Below are 14,937 nucleotides of genomic sequence, written 5' to 3'. Positions count from 1 at the left end.
TGCTATTCATTGTACATTGTCAAACTATAAAAAAGATAATAATAAAAAACATAAAAACGTAGGTTTGTCCAGGGCTGGAGTCAAGCCCACTGGGAGGACACATGGGGCAAGATCACCAGCAGGAGTATCTTGGAGTCTGTAATTCACCTAACGTCTTTAGAAGGTGGGAGGAAACCGTAAACTTACACCAACACGGGGAGAACATGCGAACGCCACACAGAATCCAGGACCCTTGTGCTGTGGGACAACAGAGCTAATAACCACCGAACCCCAGGCGCAAACATACAGTTGTTTGATTTATTCAAAAATTGTGTCCTTCCCGGGCTCTCTTTTATAGCCTGGGTGCAGACAAAGAGGCTGGTAGACCTTACATGGTATCAGGTCCCACCATGCAGAAGGCTGCAGATCATGGGGTGCAGAAATAGACGGTGAGGTCACCTGCAGGATGTAAACAGTACTCTTATTTATACACAGGGTTCCATCTTTAAAGGAAAGGATGTGTTTATATGGTGTCTGAAAGCGAAGGAGAGAGCCCTTTGTGTTTACTTTCCCCAAGACAAATGATATCACAAAAGTAAGATTGCACCCTGTGTTCTCCCAAGCTAAACGGAGGCCTATGATTCAGGAATGAGCACTAAAAAGCGCTTGTAATGCACATTCTGCAGACAACCACGACACTATTGCGTCTCTGAAATTTGTGTTTGCCTTTTTCTGGCTTTTAGCCAGTTTATTTCATGTCGCTATTTCTCACATAACTGCATACAATTTATTTAATTTAGTTCATAGTAGCATGCATGTGATGGTTAAAAAAAAAACAAAAAAAACCCTTTATTCTCTGGAGTTCCACTGACACATTAAATTACCGGTATGCTTTGGCCCTTTTTTCAAGAGACAAAACCGTTGGTGTTTCAATGTGAGGGTCCCAAAAGGCAACTTGATTGGTGATGACCGTTGGCAATGAGAAATTCTGAAAACAAGTCTTTTGGCTTTAGTCCAGTCAAAAAAAAAAGACAACACAGTGTAAAAGTAAAACCACCGCTTCATAGAATTTATTCTCATATATATTTATATATATATATATATATATATATATATATATATATATATAATGTGTTTGACTGCCACTGTTGAAATGTGTGACTCATCACATTATCAGCTGTAAGCATAAATAATAAGTTTTTTCTCTCTTGAAACCTGTTAAATGAACCGACTGAAAACAGTTATGGGTCATTTTCAGCACCACTGAGTAGTACATTCTCTATATTGCATCAGGATATAAAAATATACAGATATAGTGTTTTTTGTTTTTTTTTTCATGTTGAAAACATTCTTTCTGTGTTGTTCAATGGCATGAAACAAGAGAGGAAGAAAATACCCCATGCTGAGGATGAGGATTGTTACCATCCACGTTATTAAGTCCTATCACATCCCTACTGGATCGTCCATTCATTCACAACACTTGTAAAACATCAGTAGCAGCCACACAGGGAAAACTAATTAAATAAAACACAAGTTTGAGGGGAAGGCTCCAAAATAGGCCACACTCACAGTGCTGCTGGCCTCCCAATCACCTTTTTTGGGGGTGGGTGGCGAGGGGGAGAGTAGACACAGAGTTTAGCAGTTATCTCTCCAACAGACGGACTACAGGAGTGTGGTAGCACAGTGGAAGGGCCAACTGGGGTAGCCAGGCTGGCCAGTAGGCTGTGAGCGTCATGCAACAATCACCAGTCCTGTGACGTTCTCTCCCGCTGCTGTCGTACTGCCACAACTCAGCAAGTTTCAAAAGTGGTGGTTAATGATGTTATTCATTGTGCTAGGGAAATACAGGTACAAAAATCAAAAAAATAAAATAAAATCCAAAGCAAAAAGTATGATAAGTGCAACAAGTCTTAATGTTTTTTTTTCTTTTTTTTTTCAAATATAATTTTTGAGGCAAATGCAATGATGAAGAATTCAGGAAAAGGTGCAGCTGGCATGAGATTTGGGTTCGCACTGCATAGAGACGGACTTTTGAGATGGAGACGGTTTCACCTGTCTGTCTGTTAGGCAGATAGGATTATTGCCTGGCACGGATCCCCTGTGTAAGCTTCACATACACACACGCGCCCACACACACACACACACACACACACACACACTGACGACTAAGACACATACAGTTACACACACATGCACACACACAAACACTCATGCATATACAGAGTGCTGCTCTTTCTCTCTGTCAGTTATGACTGGGTTTAGGATGAGATATTTAGGCTTATGGGGGATGCAGCCTTCAAGATGTGGAAGTTTGTGTTGTGTTTGTTGAGCGTGACTGTGTGTTTATGTGTCCATGTAAATGTGAAATACAAGTCCAAATGAGCCAAATGAGGCATGGCTCCACTGACACTCTTCCTCTCTCCTATTGCTCCATCTTCCAGTCCATCTAGAGAGTTATCTGGTACCATGGCCCCTTGTCCTCCAGGAGGTGCTCACATCCGTGAGGAGGAAGCCAGCTCATAAAACAACACATAGGCATCGCTGCTGCGCACTTGGCTGGAGGACATTGGCGTTACTCTGGAGGAAGGGAGGGAGGGGGAGAGAGGGAGAGACAGACAGACAGAGAAAGGGGAGTATGCGGCAGTGAAATTAGAGGGATTGGGTTTGACTCTACTCAAAGCTAACAGTAGCTGTAATGATTTGTACATGATCAGCAAAACGTTTCTGGGCTTACAGGTAAATGTGATTGCAAAAACTAATCCAAACAAATAATGACACTGTAAAATATTAGGAACGTCTGCTCTCTGGACCATCCAGATCTCAGCCTTGATCCCTTACTGACTGTAAGTAATAAGTCAACTTCCTTCATGAAGTACAGATGCATAGATGAATAGATGAAAGTTTTTTTTCTAAAGAGCTGAGACAGAAGGGCATCAATCTCAGAAAACAGAAGGCAGCTTTTTGTGACAATCGATGCATACATGCAGTCTTCCCAACCAGTCTACTCAGTGCAGTGTGCTGTCATGTGAGGGGCCCAGTGGTCTTCATGGTTACCCTCGAACAGCTGCAGCAATACCGCTTGCAAAAAACAACAACGCGATCGATGGGAGAAGTGCAAGAAATATGTGTAACTAATAGTTCAGTGAGATCCAATAAACTACAGCTGAAGAGAAAGAGAGTGGTGCATTAAGTAAGAACGCAGTGTAGCTGGGAAGACCCTGAGGGGCTTCAGGGAGGACCGAGGACTCACAAGGCAGTGAGCGGGAGAGGTGAGTGCAGCTTAGGGAAGACATGGAGAGTGATCCCTCTTTTACTTCCTCCTCTCATATTATCATTCTTAGTGGGATTTTTTTTTTGGGGCTACTGTTATCATTTTGTCTGCCTTTCATTTCTCTCATCTGCGAGAGAGTCAAGTCCAGTTATAAATTATAACCGTGTTGTTCAGCAGGAAGTTATCAGTATCTCAAAAAGTGAAAACACTTAATCACCCTGCGTGCTGTTAACGACCATTCACTTTTCCTTGAAAATTAATATGTAAAAAGGTATTAAATCTGCCATTTTAGGGCATCCGGGTGGTATGGCGATCTTTTCCATTGCCTACCAACATGGGTATCGCCGGTTCGAATCCCAGCATTACCTCCGGCTTGGTCGGGCGTCACAGACACAATTGGCCGTGTCTGTGGGTGGGAAGCCCAATGTGGGTATGTGTCCTGGTTGCTGCACTAGTGCCTTCTCTGATCGGTCGGGGGGAGGGGGAACTGGGGGGAATAGCGTGATCCTCCCACGCCCTACATACCCCTGGTGAAACTCCTCAATGTCAGGTGAAAAGAAGCAGCTGGTGACTCCACATGTATCAGAGGAGGCATGTGGTAGTCTGCAGCCCTCCCCGGATCAGCAGAGGAGGTGGAGCAGCGACCAGGATGGCTTGGAAAATAAGGTAATTGGGACCCCCCCCAAAAAAAAGCCATTTTATTGAGAGCTACTTAGTGAATTGTGTGTATGGCAAATTTAACTGAGATTTTCAAAAACTGATTTATGCTACTACTTCTAGGGGATGGAAATGCAAATGGCTCCAAGCACAAAATCTAATGATTAAAAAACAATTTTAAGACCACTATTTGGTGTCAACAACAAACTATTATAGACTTATGCATGATGAATTTGACTGGCGGTTAATGAAGAGTGTGTTCTGGGCACAACCACAACTGCCTCCTAGTAGGTTTTTTCATTTTGGTACTTGGCGCCTTCGAGAATCAATGTTCCCCTGGTGTTGCTACGTTTTCAATTAGAAATCTGTATTGATAAATAGGAAGTGATTGATCTGGTCAACCAGCTGACTGTTCCAACCAACCTGGAGTCATTGAAGGTGTACCATTCTCCCGAGGTGGGATTGCGACAATAAGCTGTGTAGTGACCACCCATAGTGGTGCCTGAGTGGTTGGACACTGCATACAGGTTGTACACTGCATTAACTGGGGAAAGATAGACACAAAGAGAGAAAACTCAGATCCTATAGCTAGCGTTTTGTCACCAACATACTAGAATTTTAATCACATGTTACTTTGGTGTACAGTCATAAAATATTAGATGGCTTATGTTTACGGCAAAGCTGTTGACACGCTATGCTTTCCTTTGGCTTCATGAAGAAACATGTTTATAATTCAGTTATCTCCCCAATTTCCAGTATGCTTATGGACAGTGGGTGGACAATTTCATCATCTAAGCCTGGTTACTTCGTAGTTGAAGTTTACTCTTCAAAGCAATGATAACACCAAAATGTTAATACTAGAAATGTGAAATACAATGTTGGTCCCACATATAGATACAATATGTAGTTATTTTTATACAATCAAACCTAAAAAAAATCATCATTCCTTGATTGATTACACCCCCCTCCTTCTTTTTTTTCTCCCCAGTTGTATCTGCCAATTACCCTACTCTTCCGAGCCATCCCAATCGCTGCTTCAACCCCTCTGCCGATCTGGGGAGGGCTACACACTACCACATGCCTCCTCCGATACATGTGGAGTCACCAACCGCTTCTTTTCACCTGACAGTGAGGAGTTTCACCAGGGGGACGTAGCGCGTGGGAGGATCACGCTATTCCCACCAGTTCTCCCTCCCCCCTGAACAGGCACCCTGACTGACCAGAGGAGGCGCTAGTGCAGCGACCAGGACACATACCCACATCCGGCTTCCCACCCACAGACATGGCTAATTGTGTCTGTAGGGACGCCCGACCAAGCCGGAGGTAACACGGGGATTCGATCCGGTGATCCCTGTGTTGGTAGGCAACAGAATAGACCACCATGCTACCCAGACGCCCTGACTACACATTTTTGTGCAAGTTCCAAAACTTTGCCCTAACACTTAGAATTTCTCATATTCATCTCTCATGCCTATAGACCTTCCTAACCTGTATGACAGAACCACCACCATCTCAATACTTACTGGTATTTTCAGAGGCAAATTCATGCAGGTCAAGGTCTTTCATGGGGAAGTTGACAAAGGTGGACAGTTTGCTGGTTCTACGGGCTTCAGAGAATCGTTTCAGGTCTGGACAGGAAGGGCAGTCAAAGAAAAACTGAACTCTGTCAACATCCTTCAATACATGGCCCATGATTAATATTAGAGGTTATCTTGTAAGATCCAGTACAACTACTGGGCAGGGCTCAAACTGTCTCTCTAAGATGTTCACATAATAAGAACAACATGCTTCATGTAGCTTGAGATCCAGGACGAGGTGCAGAATTTATGTGGACAAAAAAACCCTGAGTGTGTAATATGTCATATTTGAGAAAGGAGAGGGTTTCTCTCAGCAATCTATATACACACCACCTGGTTGCTTGTCCCCACCTAAGGCTGTGATTTTTATTTCTATCTTTGTGAGTAAAACCCCAGGAAATGTGTAAATGTTGACAACCCAAGTTGTGTGACTGCCACAATTTAAATTAATTGCTTCAGTGTATTTTAAGACAGCGTCACAAAATTTAGGAAGTTTCAAATGAAAACATGGAATAACTGTGTCCCTGACTTTCCTTGACACTAACAGACTTGTCCTGATCCATGCATCTGGCAGTCAATAATGCAGCTTAAAATGCAAAAGCTAAAAAGCATATGCCACAGATCTGAAATACATGTAAACAGGAAATACACACATGCCTAGAATCTGCACTCATCACCACCATACTTTGCTGGTTATTTCTGACATTTTCCATCAAGATCAGTCACCCCTGTTCTGGGTAAAGGATACGAAGCACTAAGATCTTAGGGAACTTCTGTATTGTGAACTTCTTTGTGCATCTTCTCCTGGCTTTACACCTGTAGCATGTCTGTGGAGCAGAGGGATAGAGACACTTAATTCGATCACCATTTTACAAGCAGCCAGTTTCAATCCACTGCAGCACACACGTAAGCATGTCCTCTGCTTCTGAATCTGTTGCTGTTAGCCTAGTCGGATGCCATCTCATCCACCTCTATCGTCCGCTCACGTCAATTGAAGATGTTAGCTGGATGGAGAGGGGGTGAATGGTCCTAATTAATTCTCACTGATTTTTCAACCTGAATGTAGCCTGGGTGACAGCTGTCCTACATAAATTTTATCAGTATATCATCTTTGAGCCTCATTCTTTTAGCCTCCGTTGGCAGGAATTATTATCGTTGTTCGTCTCTTTTCAGTATATTCCCACAGTTGCATTTTAATGGTGGGGAAGACATTACCGGTCTAATACATGGCAATGATTTTCATGTGATTAGTTGTTTAGACCTGTTGTGTTCACATTCCTAAAAGTAAAACATGGGCAACAGGTTGCAATTTTGTTCCCAGTGATTAAAGCACAGACTCTCTCTATTCTTCTCTCTCCACCGCGTGATGACTTCGGATCTCGGATCCTTTTTGCACTGCGTCCTGTCTTCCCTTGGTCACAGTCCCACCTTCACTCTCATCACTTCTCTTCTTTCTCCCTCTGTGTGAATGTTGTGTTGAAGTCTGCCTCTTGTGAATTCTGTTCTGCAGGGCTACGCAGCACTGGTCTTGTGGCATGGGTCTCACTGGCTCTTGACTGCATCTGTAGGGTTGCCTTGACATTGTCTTGCGTGGCCACAGATTTGCCACATATGCCTTGCACTCGCTCCTTACAATTTTTATTACCCAATACATTGAAATTTACTTTGTTAAAATCGATGTATTAACTGTATATTTTCTACGATACATCACTCTGTGTGTAATCTATGATGGTACATTATACTCTATTGATTCGACACCTATTGCAGGTCCTGGAAGAAGGATCCCTCCCCTGTTGGACTTCCTGAGGTTTCTCCCATTTTTGCCCTGATAAGGTTTTTCTAGTAGAGTTTTTCCTCATTCATATCAAGGGTCTAAGGATAGCGGGTGTTGTATACTGCACTGATTGTAAAGCTCTTTCGGGACCACCTTGTGATCTTGGGTTATACAAGTAAACTTGACTTGACTTGACACTAGGGATGGGACGATATAGGATTTTATCATGGATTGTGATAAAAAACACCCATGAAAAGGATGATCGTGGTGAATTTCCATTATCAGGATAATCCTAAATGGGGATAATTGTGACTATCCTCAAGAGTGACTTGAAAAAGTTGTTGGCGAGTCAGATCCATAACTTCGGTACAAAGATTGGCTCTAACCGGGAATCCCCACTGGAGGAGAGGTGTTCTGTCATCCAATCCACACTGACTCCGTCTTCCGTAAATGCCTATCCAACCAGATGTTGACGACTGTTCTGGGAAGCATAAACCGCCCGCATTCAAGCCTCCTAGAAAATGGCTAAAGTTTTGTTTATTCTTGCTATATAACTGTTTAATTTTGATTCAAGATGATGTTAACATACACGTTTGTATTCGTAATGACCACTACCACTTTTTCACATCACAGAGGTTTTTTGTGCTAACGTAAAGAAAATTAAATTAAAGTCTGCCTGTCATGAAACAGGCAAGCTCAAAGACAGATTGGGAGCCTTGATCAATCAATGTAGATATGGTTAACAAGTTCAAAACACATACAGCGGGATATTTGCGTGAATTAAACAGCTGTCTGTGCAGATTATGCTTCACTAAATGCGACAAAAATAGACTCGAAGCGTTAAAAAAAATGTGGGGGGTCTCCGTGAGATGCACCTCATGGAGTCAGTATGGATTGATACTCTTAGGGTCTCCCCGTGGGATATGGCAATGTGACTAAATGAAAAAAAAAAAAAATTCCAATATATTTTTGTGCCATTTTAAGAGTTTTAAGCATGTTTTGATGATTCTCGGGATAATGTTATGAATCGCAATTATTTTGGCCAGGAACATTGTGAGATGACATTTTCATATCGTCCCACCTGTACTTGACAGAGCTACCCTTATTTTAGTCATTCATACATGCATTACTCACTGGCTTCTCGTCCCCATCGAGGACATCTTCTTTGGTGAAGAGCCGCATACAGTCCATAAGGCTCACCTCACCATAGCCCTTCTGAGCACAAACACAGATGCATTCACATTAGCATGCACACAAACACGCACGCACGCGCACACACATTTAGAGGACACAGACAACACAGAAAGAACAGAAAGATAACAGACAGCTCACATTAGTACAAATCAGCAGTGCCAAAATGATGAAGCCTCATGCAAACAAAAAGCACTTTAATACTTGAGGTCGCTCAGCAGCAACCCTAAGGTCAAATCTTCACTCCAGAGATAAAGGTAAAAGTCTCATATGTACAGAATGTTTCAGTATATATATATATACACTACCGTTCAAAAGTTTGGGATCACCCAAACAATTTCGTGTTTTCCATGAAAAGTCACACTTATTCACCACCATATGTTGTGAAATGAATAGAAAATAGAGTCAAGACATTGACAAGGTTAGAAATAATGATTTGTATTTGAAATAAGATTTTTTTACATCAAACTTTGCTTTCGTCAAAGAATCCTCCATTTGCAGCAATTGCAGCATTGCAGACCTTTGGCATTCTAGCTGTTAATTTGTTGAGGTAATCTGGAGAAATTGCACCCCACGCTTCCAGAAGCAGCTCCCACAAGTTGGATTGGTTGGATGGGCACTTCTTTGAGCAGATTGAGTTTCTGGAGCATCACATTTGTGGGGTCAATTAAACGCCCAAAATGGCCAGAAAAAGAGAACTTTCATCTGAAACTCGACAGTCTATTCTTGTTCTTAGAAATGAAGGCTATTCCATGCGAGAAATTGCTAAGAAATTGAAGATTTCCTACACCGGTGTGTACTATTCCCTTCAGAGGACAGCACAAACAGGCTCTAACAGGTACTATTTAATGAAGATGCCAGTTGGGGACCTGTGAGGCGTCTGTTTCTCAAACTAGAGATTCTAATGTACTTATCTTCTTGCTCAGTTGTGCAACGCGGCCTCCCACTTCTTTTTCTACTCTGGTTAGAGCCTGTTTGTGCTGTCCTCTGAAGGGAGTAGTACACACCGGTGTAGGAAATCTTCAATTGTCGAGTTTCAGATGAAAGTTCTCTTTTTCTGGCCATTTTGAGCGTTTAATTGACCCCACAACTGTGATGCTCCAGAAACTCAATCTGCTCAAAGAAGTGCCCATCCAACCAATCCAACTTGTGGGAGCTGCTTCTGGAAGCGTGGGGTGCAATTTCTCCAGATTACCTCAACAAATTAACAGCTAGAATGCCAAAGGTCTGCAATGCTGTAATTGCTGCAAATGGAGGATTCTTTGACGAAAGCAAAGTTTGATGTAAAAAAAATCTTATTTCAAATACAAATCATTATTTCTAACCTTGTCAATGTCTTGACTCTATTTTCTATTCATTTCACAACATATGGTGGTGAATAAGTGTGACTTTTCATGGAAAACACAAAATTGTTTGGGTGATCCCAAACTTTTGAACGGTAGTGTATATATATATATATATATATATATATATATATATATATATATATAGTGCTCGTGTGTGTGTGTGTGTGTGTGTGTGTGTTATTGTATTCCTGAGTGTTCCCTAACCTTGGCGATAGGTAGAGAAAGATCCCAGAAGGGGTCGAAGACAGTGGAGCAGAAACCACAGTGGCTGCAGGTCAGAGAACTCTTCAGCTGGCCTACAAACAGGTCTGGGGGAGAGGAAAGCACAACGGTAGAGAACAGACATTAACACACAAGCTGCAACAACACTAGGGCCACTAAGATCAACAGAACATGAATAAGAAAAGGAGAAAAACCCCACTGGATTCGTGTTATATAATCTGAGTTTAAAGGATCTGCCTTCCAGACAAAACAACAGAAGTTCTTTAATAACATTTAAAAGGCAGTCATATTTTCATGAGAGCAAGAATCTTGCAAAAGTACGTTTTAACTTCACGTGGTGAATATCTGATTCAGGAATGTCACTGAGGTGTGCCGACTTAGATGTTCTGGACTCACCTACAATCTTACTGTCCTCTCTCTCCAAGTATTTGCTCCACATCTTCTTCCCTTTCTCCTCATCCCTGGAACATGGAAAATATGATATCAATACATCAAGGTCCAACATCTGCCCCAATATCCAAGCTCACTTTATTCAATTCAACAAAATACCAGATTCATCTTAGTTTAATGGAGAAGTTAGAACCCAGAGGAGTCAATTGAGTTGGAACCCAGAGATCAGACCCTGAATATTTGACCCTTTGGACTAGACACATTTTTCATTCTGAAAATGTTTGTCTTTATTGGGGTCTTTCTTCAAGGCCTGACAGCAGACAAAACACTGTAAATTGCTGGTGAAATTGAGGATTTACCAGCAATTGTGGCCAGCATGTTTCCTCCTCAAAAAACTATTCTGCAGTGGCAAATACTTATTTCTCTGTTTTAAAGAATGAAAGTAACATGGCCCATGTCAAGGGGTGACATAAATTACGAAGAGTAAGCCTCACCCTTGAATAAGCTAGAGTTATATAAATCCATAACTGACAGCCCAAATAAAATCCAGGGATTGGGGCTTTGAACGGATTTGACCTCTAGTGGGGCAATATGGGGAAGAAAGCAGCCTTATTCATTTGAGGCTTATTATTAAATGACAGCCATAAGAAATTTATTCTGCCTCACTCCTAATTCCTACCCCACACATCATCACATGTGCACACACATGCCCACACACAGGCAGAGTACTCACGGGAGATGGTCAAAGTCCTCCACAGTGCCTCTAGGCCTGACAGTGACCCTGTTGACCTCATTGTGCAGGCCATCCAGGAGGAAACGCAAGAACTCCTGGGCGTCCTGTTGGCTGAAATACAGATGCACCAGGAATAAGTCAGGACCACTCTGACAGAGAGGGAGTCAGTTCTACATGGTATAGTATTTTGGTATCTTGGACTATCTTTACTACAGCTGCAGAACAAATTTGTTTTCCAAATAAAGCTGGTTCACTCCTGTTTCAGATTGCTCATAAACAAGCAAATCTCAGAAATCCCAAACAGACAATGAATAGTAAAATTAAAAAGTAATCCCCAGTGTGCATGGCATCTCATCAAATCTTGTGTTGAAGGAGGAAGAAGGCTTACTTGTATCCCACAAATCTGGGAGCGTATCTCTGGATCTGAGTTTTGAACTCATAGGGGCTGACCGCCTCACTGCTGGATGACGTCCACATAGTCTGGATCAGCTTGGCAAATTCTTCAAGCACAAGGACAGACATACAGCTTATTGACACAATTGTCTCTAGTTTTAAACCACTTTCACTGATTCCTTAACTACAAGAACTGAGGTAAGATTTAAGCTTCTGGGTTGATGACAAGCTGTGTTTGGATGTTCTCTGAAGTAAAACTAAAATACATTAGTCCAATTTGGGTCAGCATTGGTGTGGTTTGTTTTGTGTTATCCTTATATTTTAATCAGCTCAAAAATAATCAAAATCAGTTTTCATACGAAGTATGACAGGGGACATCTTCATACTTTATTAGACAGGAGGAATTGTGAATAACAGTTACACTTTTTTACCAAAACATCTGCTGCAGCGAATCAAATGCATCCCTCATAGAGACACAGTGTACTGTAAGTTGGTGCCGGGTGTAAGGTGTGTTTGTTTCGTACTCTAGGGGGCCTCTGCGTCATTTCTCTCACCTTCCATGAGGGCTGTGTTGGTGCGGCTGTTGTTGTTAAGGTCTCTACGGTGCGAATTGTGCAGGCAGTAGTCTCGCAGGCTGTGTGTGTTGCTGAGACACTGCAGGATACTGTTCATGAAACACTGTGGAGAGATAAACACAGACCCAAACACCCACACACACACACACACAAACAATTTAATTGGGTTCCTTAACAGTGAAAACATCAAGTTCATAATAACAAGTAAATGTTTGGCGACTGATCACTCATTAAAAGAGTACTGACACATACTGTTTTCATCCCTCCCTTCGCCTAATATCCATTTGAAATACGTAAGAAGGGCTCAGCTCAGAGTTTTAGCAGTTCACCCATTCATTTGACCGAAGTTATGGTGTGTGACACCAAGTTGCACAATACTGAGGGGTGTTCAGAACCTCATAATTTTGAACCACTAGCTCCCCTGGCTCCGACTCAAACCCTCAGGGCAAGTCAGCTCAGTCACAGGCTCAGCTGCCAAGCCTATAGGGGCAGCCACTAGGGAGGCGCAGGAGAGACTGGGAGTAGCGGCATTGTGCTAGGACACTGTTAACCAATGGTCAGTGCACTCACTCATGTAAATATTGGTGGAATGAACTCATTCCAGTAATGATAAACTCATGTCCACCATATGCTTTCCCATATAGAAAGAATACAAGCAAAATTGTACAGAAATTGCTTTCGCATAAACTTTTCTGTCATGGTTGCAAGGTCAGGATAGAGCTTTGCTGTTATGACTGAAAATACTATCATGTGCTGACACACACATACTACACTGAAAACACTGTACCAACACACACGTGTCCACATGTGCCACGTGCAAACTGGTAAGATCAGAACAGTTAAACAGTGAGAAAGAGAGAGTGAGAGAGAGAATCCTCTCTGGTCCATAGTTCAGCAGTGAGCAGCAGGAGCTAACTGATTAGGTTACTGTACACACACACACACACACACACACACACACACACACACACACACACACACACACACACACACACACACACACACACACAGAGTTTATTTCAGGAACCGTCCTTCTGCCTGTTGCCTGGCAAGCATTTTGTCATACCTATACCATCTTTCATTCCAAAATACTTCATAAATAAAGACTTAGCACACAACTCGAGGTGCAATTTCTAACAATTAAGTAATGACATGAGTTAGAGTAATTTGCTATTTGAAATAAGTTTTGTAAAATTACGCAGTGGATAAAATTTTGCATAACAACCGCCACTATGAAACCAACTGTTAACTAATAAACATTTTTCAGAGTTCTGTGTTTGCTGTTAGTATTTTTATGGCCAGGTATGAAAAAAGATGCCAGTTTGGGTGTACACTGAGATACTGCAGGTGCAGATCTTTTACCTGGATTTGGAGTCAATGCTTAAAATATAGCCAGGAAGCCCCGCTGTAGAGGTGAGGGGCAAGGAACGAAGGCTATAAGGTGACTTCTCTAAAAGACTCCATTTATAATTCTACTTGACCCCTGACCTCTGTTGTTTGGTGATGTGGGAAAAACAACAGCAAAATCCATGTAAGCAAGTCAAACAACTTAGATGAAAATATAATGGATACACAGCATATATGATAACGTCTGCCATTTCTGAAGGCCCTCAGTAGACATGGTTTGCTAAATCCAATTGGTGCAAAGTTTACCAAGAACTGCGAGTGCTAGCCAAGTCTTTGGTATCAAACAAGGGGAACAGCTCAGCTGGCTGGGCTCCTGTGTCTTTCAACGCAGAACCTGTCTTTGACTTGGAGCAACAACAGCCCAAATTAAAACTGACAAAAAATAGTGAGATGATATTACCGATTTCTCTGGTTATCTGTACAAAAGGAAGCGAACCATATTATCAGCTCTTCCGTCTTTTTCTGTGAACCACAGCCAATCTCGTCTAAGAGGATGTGATGAGGAATGACAGGAAATTTGGAAGTATCAGAAATCCTTGAACCTTTTGTGCAGCAAATTAGATCGTAACCGGATACATGTGCATATATGTGTGTGTTTGTGTGTATGTACATGTGTACGTTTGTGTGTGCGTGCGTGCGTGGGTGTATGCCTTGTGTGTACTTACAGTGTTCCCCAGGTTCCGTAGTCCCACCAGGCCCTGGGCACTCTTAGAGTTCTGAAATGAAGGAGACAAAAGAAATAGCATGTTCAACTTGGACATGTGAGAAAGATGCAGCACACTCTTGCATATCAGTGTGTGCGTATGTGCTAGGAGGGAATGCAGCCTATGAATGAAAGACATTAAGTTTTTCCTGGTATAAGTGATCTTTTCAGCTGCAAGAGAGCACATTGCGGTGTTAAACTACAGCAGACGTTTTGCTTGGTAATCACTCCTTTGACTGTCCAAGTCTGTCAGGCACTCTAAACACTAATGGCCGTACCACCTGGACTGCCTAGACGTTAGATGGTTTTCATATGTGGGCTCATTAACAGAATCGGAATCAGCTTTATTAGCTAATTGTACCTATGCACACAAGGAATTTGACACCAGTACACAGCAGGTTCTAGCATTTGCAGACTCACACAAAACAAAACAGAAGAAATAAATGGAACCAAACCGGACATTGGAGGCAAGCATATACGCACAACAGGTATGTTGCTACTATACAGTTATTTTGGTTGAATAATCAACAACCTCTGTCCATCTATTATACTACCATATGACCTGTATACTATATTGCCCATACACTATACCATATTCCATACCACGACTCCACAACCCATCATGCTCATATACAATGCTATATACTCCTGCTATATTACACTATATTATATTATTTCATGTACCAAAAGTATACACTATATATTCACCTACCCTCCAC

The 14,937-nt window shown here is 42.0% G+C and overlaps 1 protein-coding gene across 4 annotated transcripts in view; it reads right to left on the bottom strand.

The window, feature by feature from the left end:
• Positions 1 to 301: 301 nt before the first annotated feature.
• usp2a (ubiquitin specific peptidase 2a) overlaps positions 302 to 14,937 on the bottom strand; it is an 85,631-nt gene continuing 70,995 nt past the window's right edge. For 2 of the 4 annotated variants that reach the window (XM_056283120.1, XM_056283122.1), the window contains 11 exons: positions 14,181 to 14,231; positions 12,088 to 12,211; positions 11,529 to 11,640; positions 11,141 to 11,251; positions 10,414 to 10,478; positions 10,000 to 10,103; positions 8,393 to 8,473; positions 6,233 to 6,311; positions 5,431 to 5,535; positions 4,331 to 4,451; positions 302 to 2,556 (listed from right to left, as the gene is read on the bottom strand). In XM_056283120.1, coding sequence (XP_056139095.1) covers positions 2,472 to 2,556; positions 4,331 to 4,451; positions 5,431 to 5,535; positions 6,233 to 6,311; positions 8,393 to 8,473; positions 10,000 to 10,103; positions 10,414 to 10,478; positions 11,141 to 11,251; positions 11,529 to 11,640; positions 12,088 to 12,211; positions 14,181 to 14,231 — 1,038 coding nt within the window. In that variant the 3' untranslated portion in view covers positions 302 to 2,471. The remainder of the gene's footprint in view (positions 2,557 to 4,330; positions 4,452 to 5,430; positions 5,536 to 6,232; positions 6,312 to 8,392; positions 8,474 to 9,999; positions 10,104 to 10,413; positions 10,479 to 11,140; positions 11,252 to 11,528; positions 11,641 to 12,087; positions 12,212 to 14,180; positions 14,232 to 14,937) is intronic. The other 2 variants (XM_056283121.1, XM_056283123.1) reach the window with 1 other exon arrangement.

Source organism: Lampris incognitus, chromosome 7 (genome assembly GCF_029633865.1).
Source record: "Lampris incognitus isolate fLamInc1 chromosome 7, fLamInc1.hap2, whole genome shotgun sequence".
NCBI classification, from domain to species: domain Eukaryota; kingdom Metazoa; phylum Chordata; class Actinopteri; order Lampriformes; family Lampridae; genus Lampris; species Lampris incognitus.
Note: the sequence above shows the minus strand (reverse complement) of the source record. Positions and strands in the feature narration are given on the sequence as shown.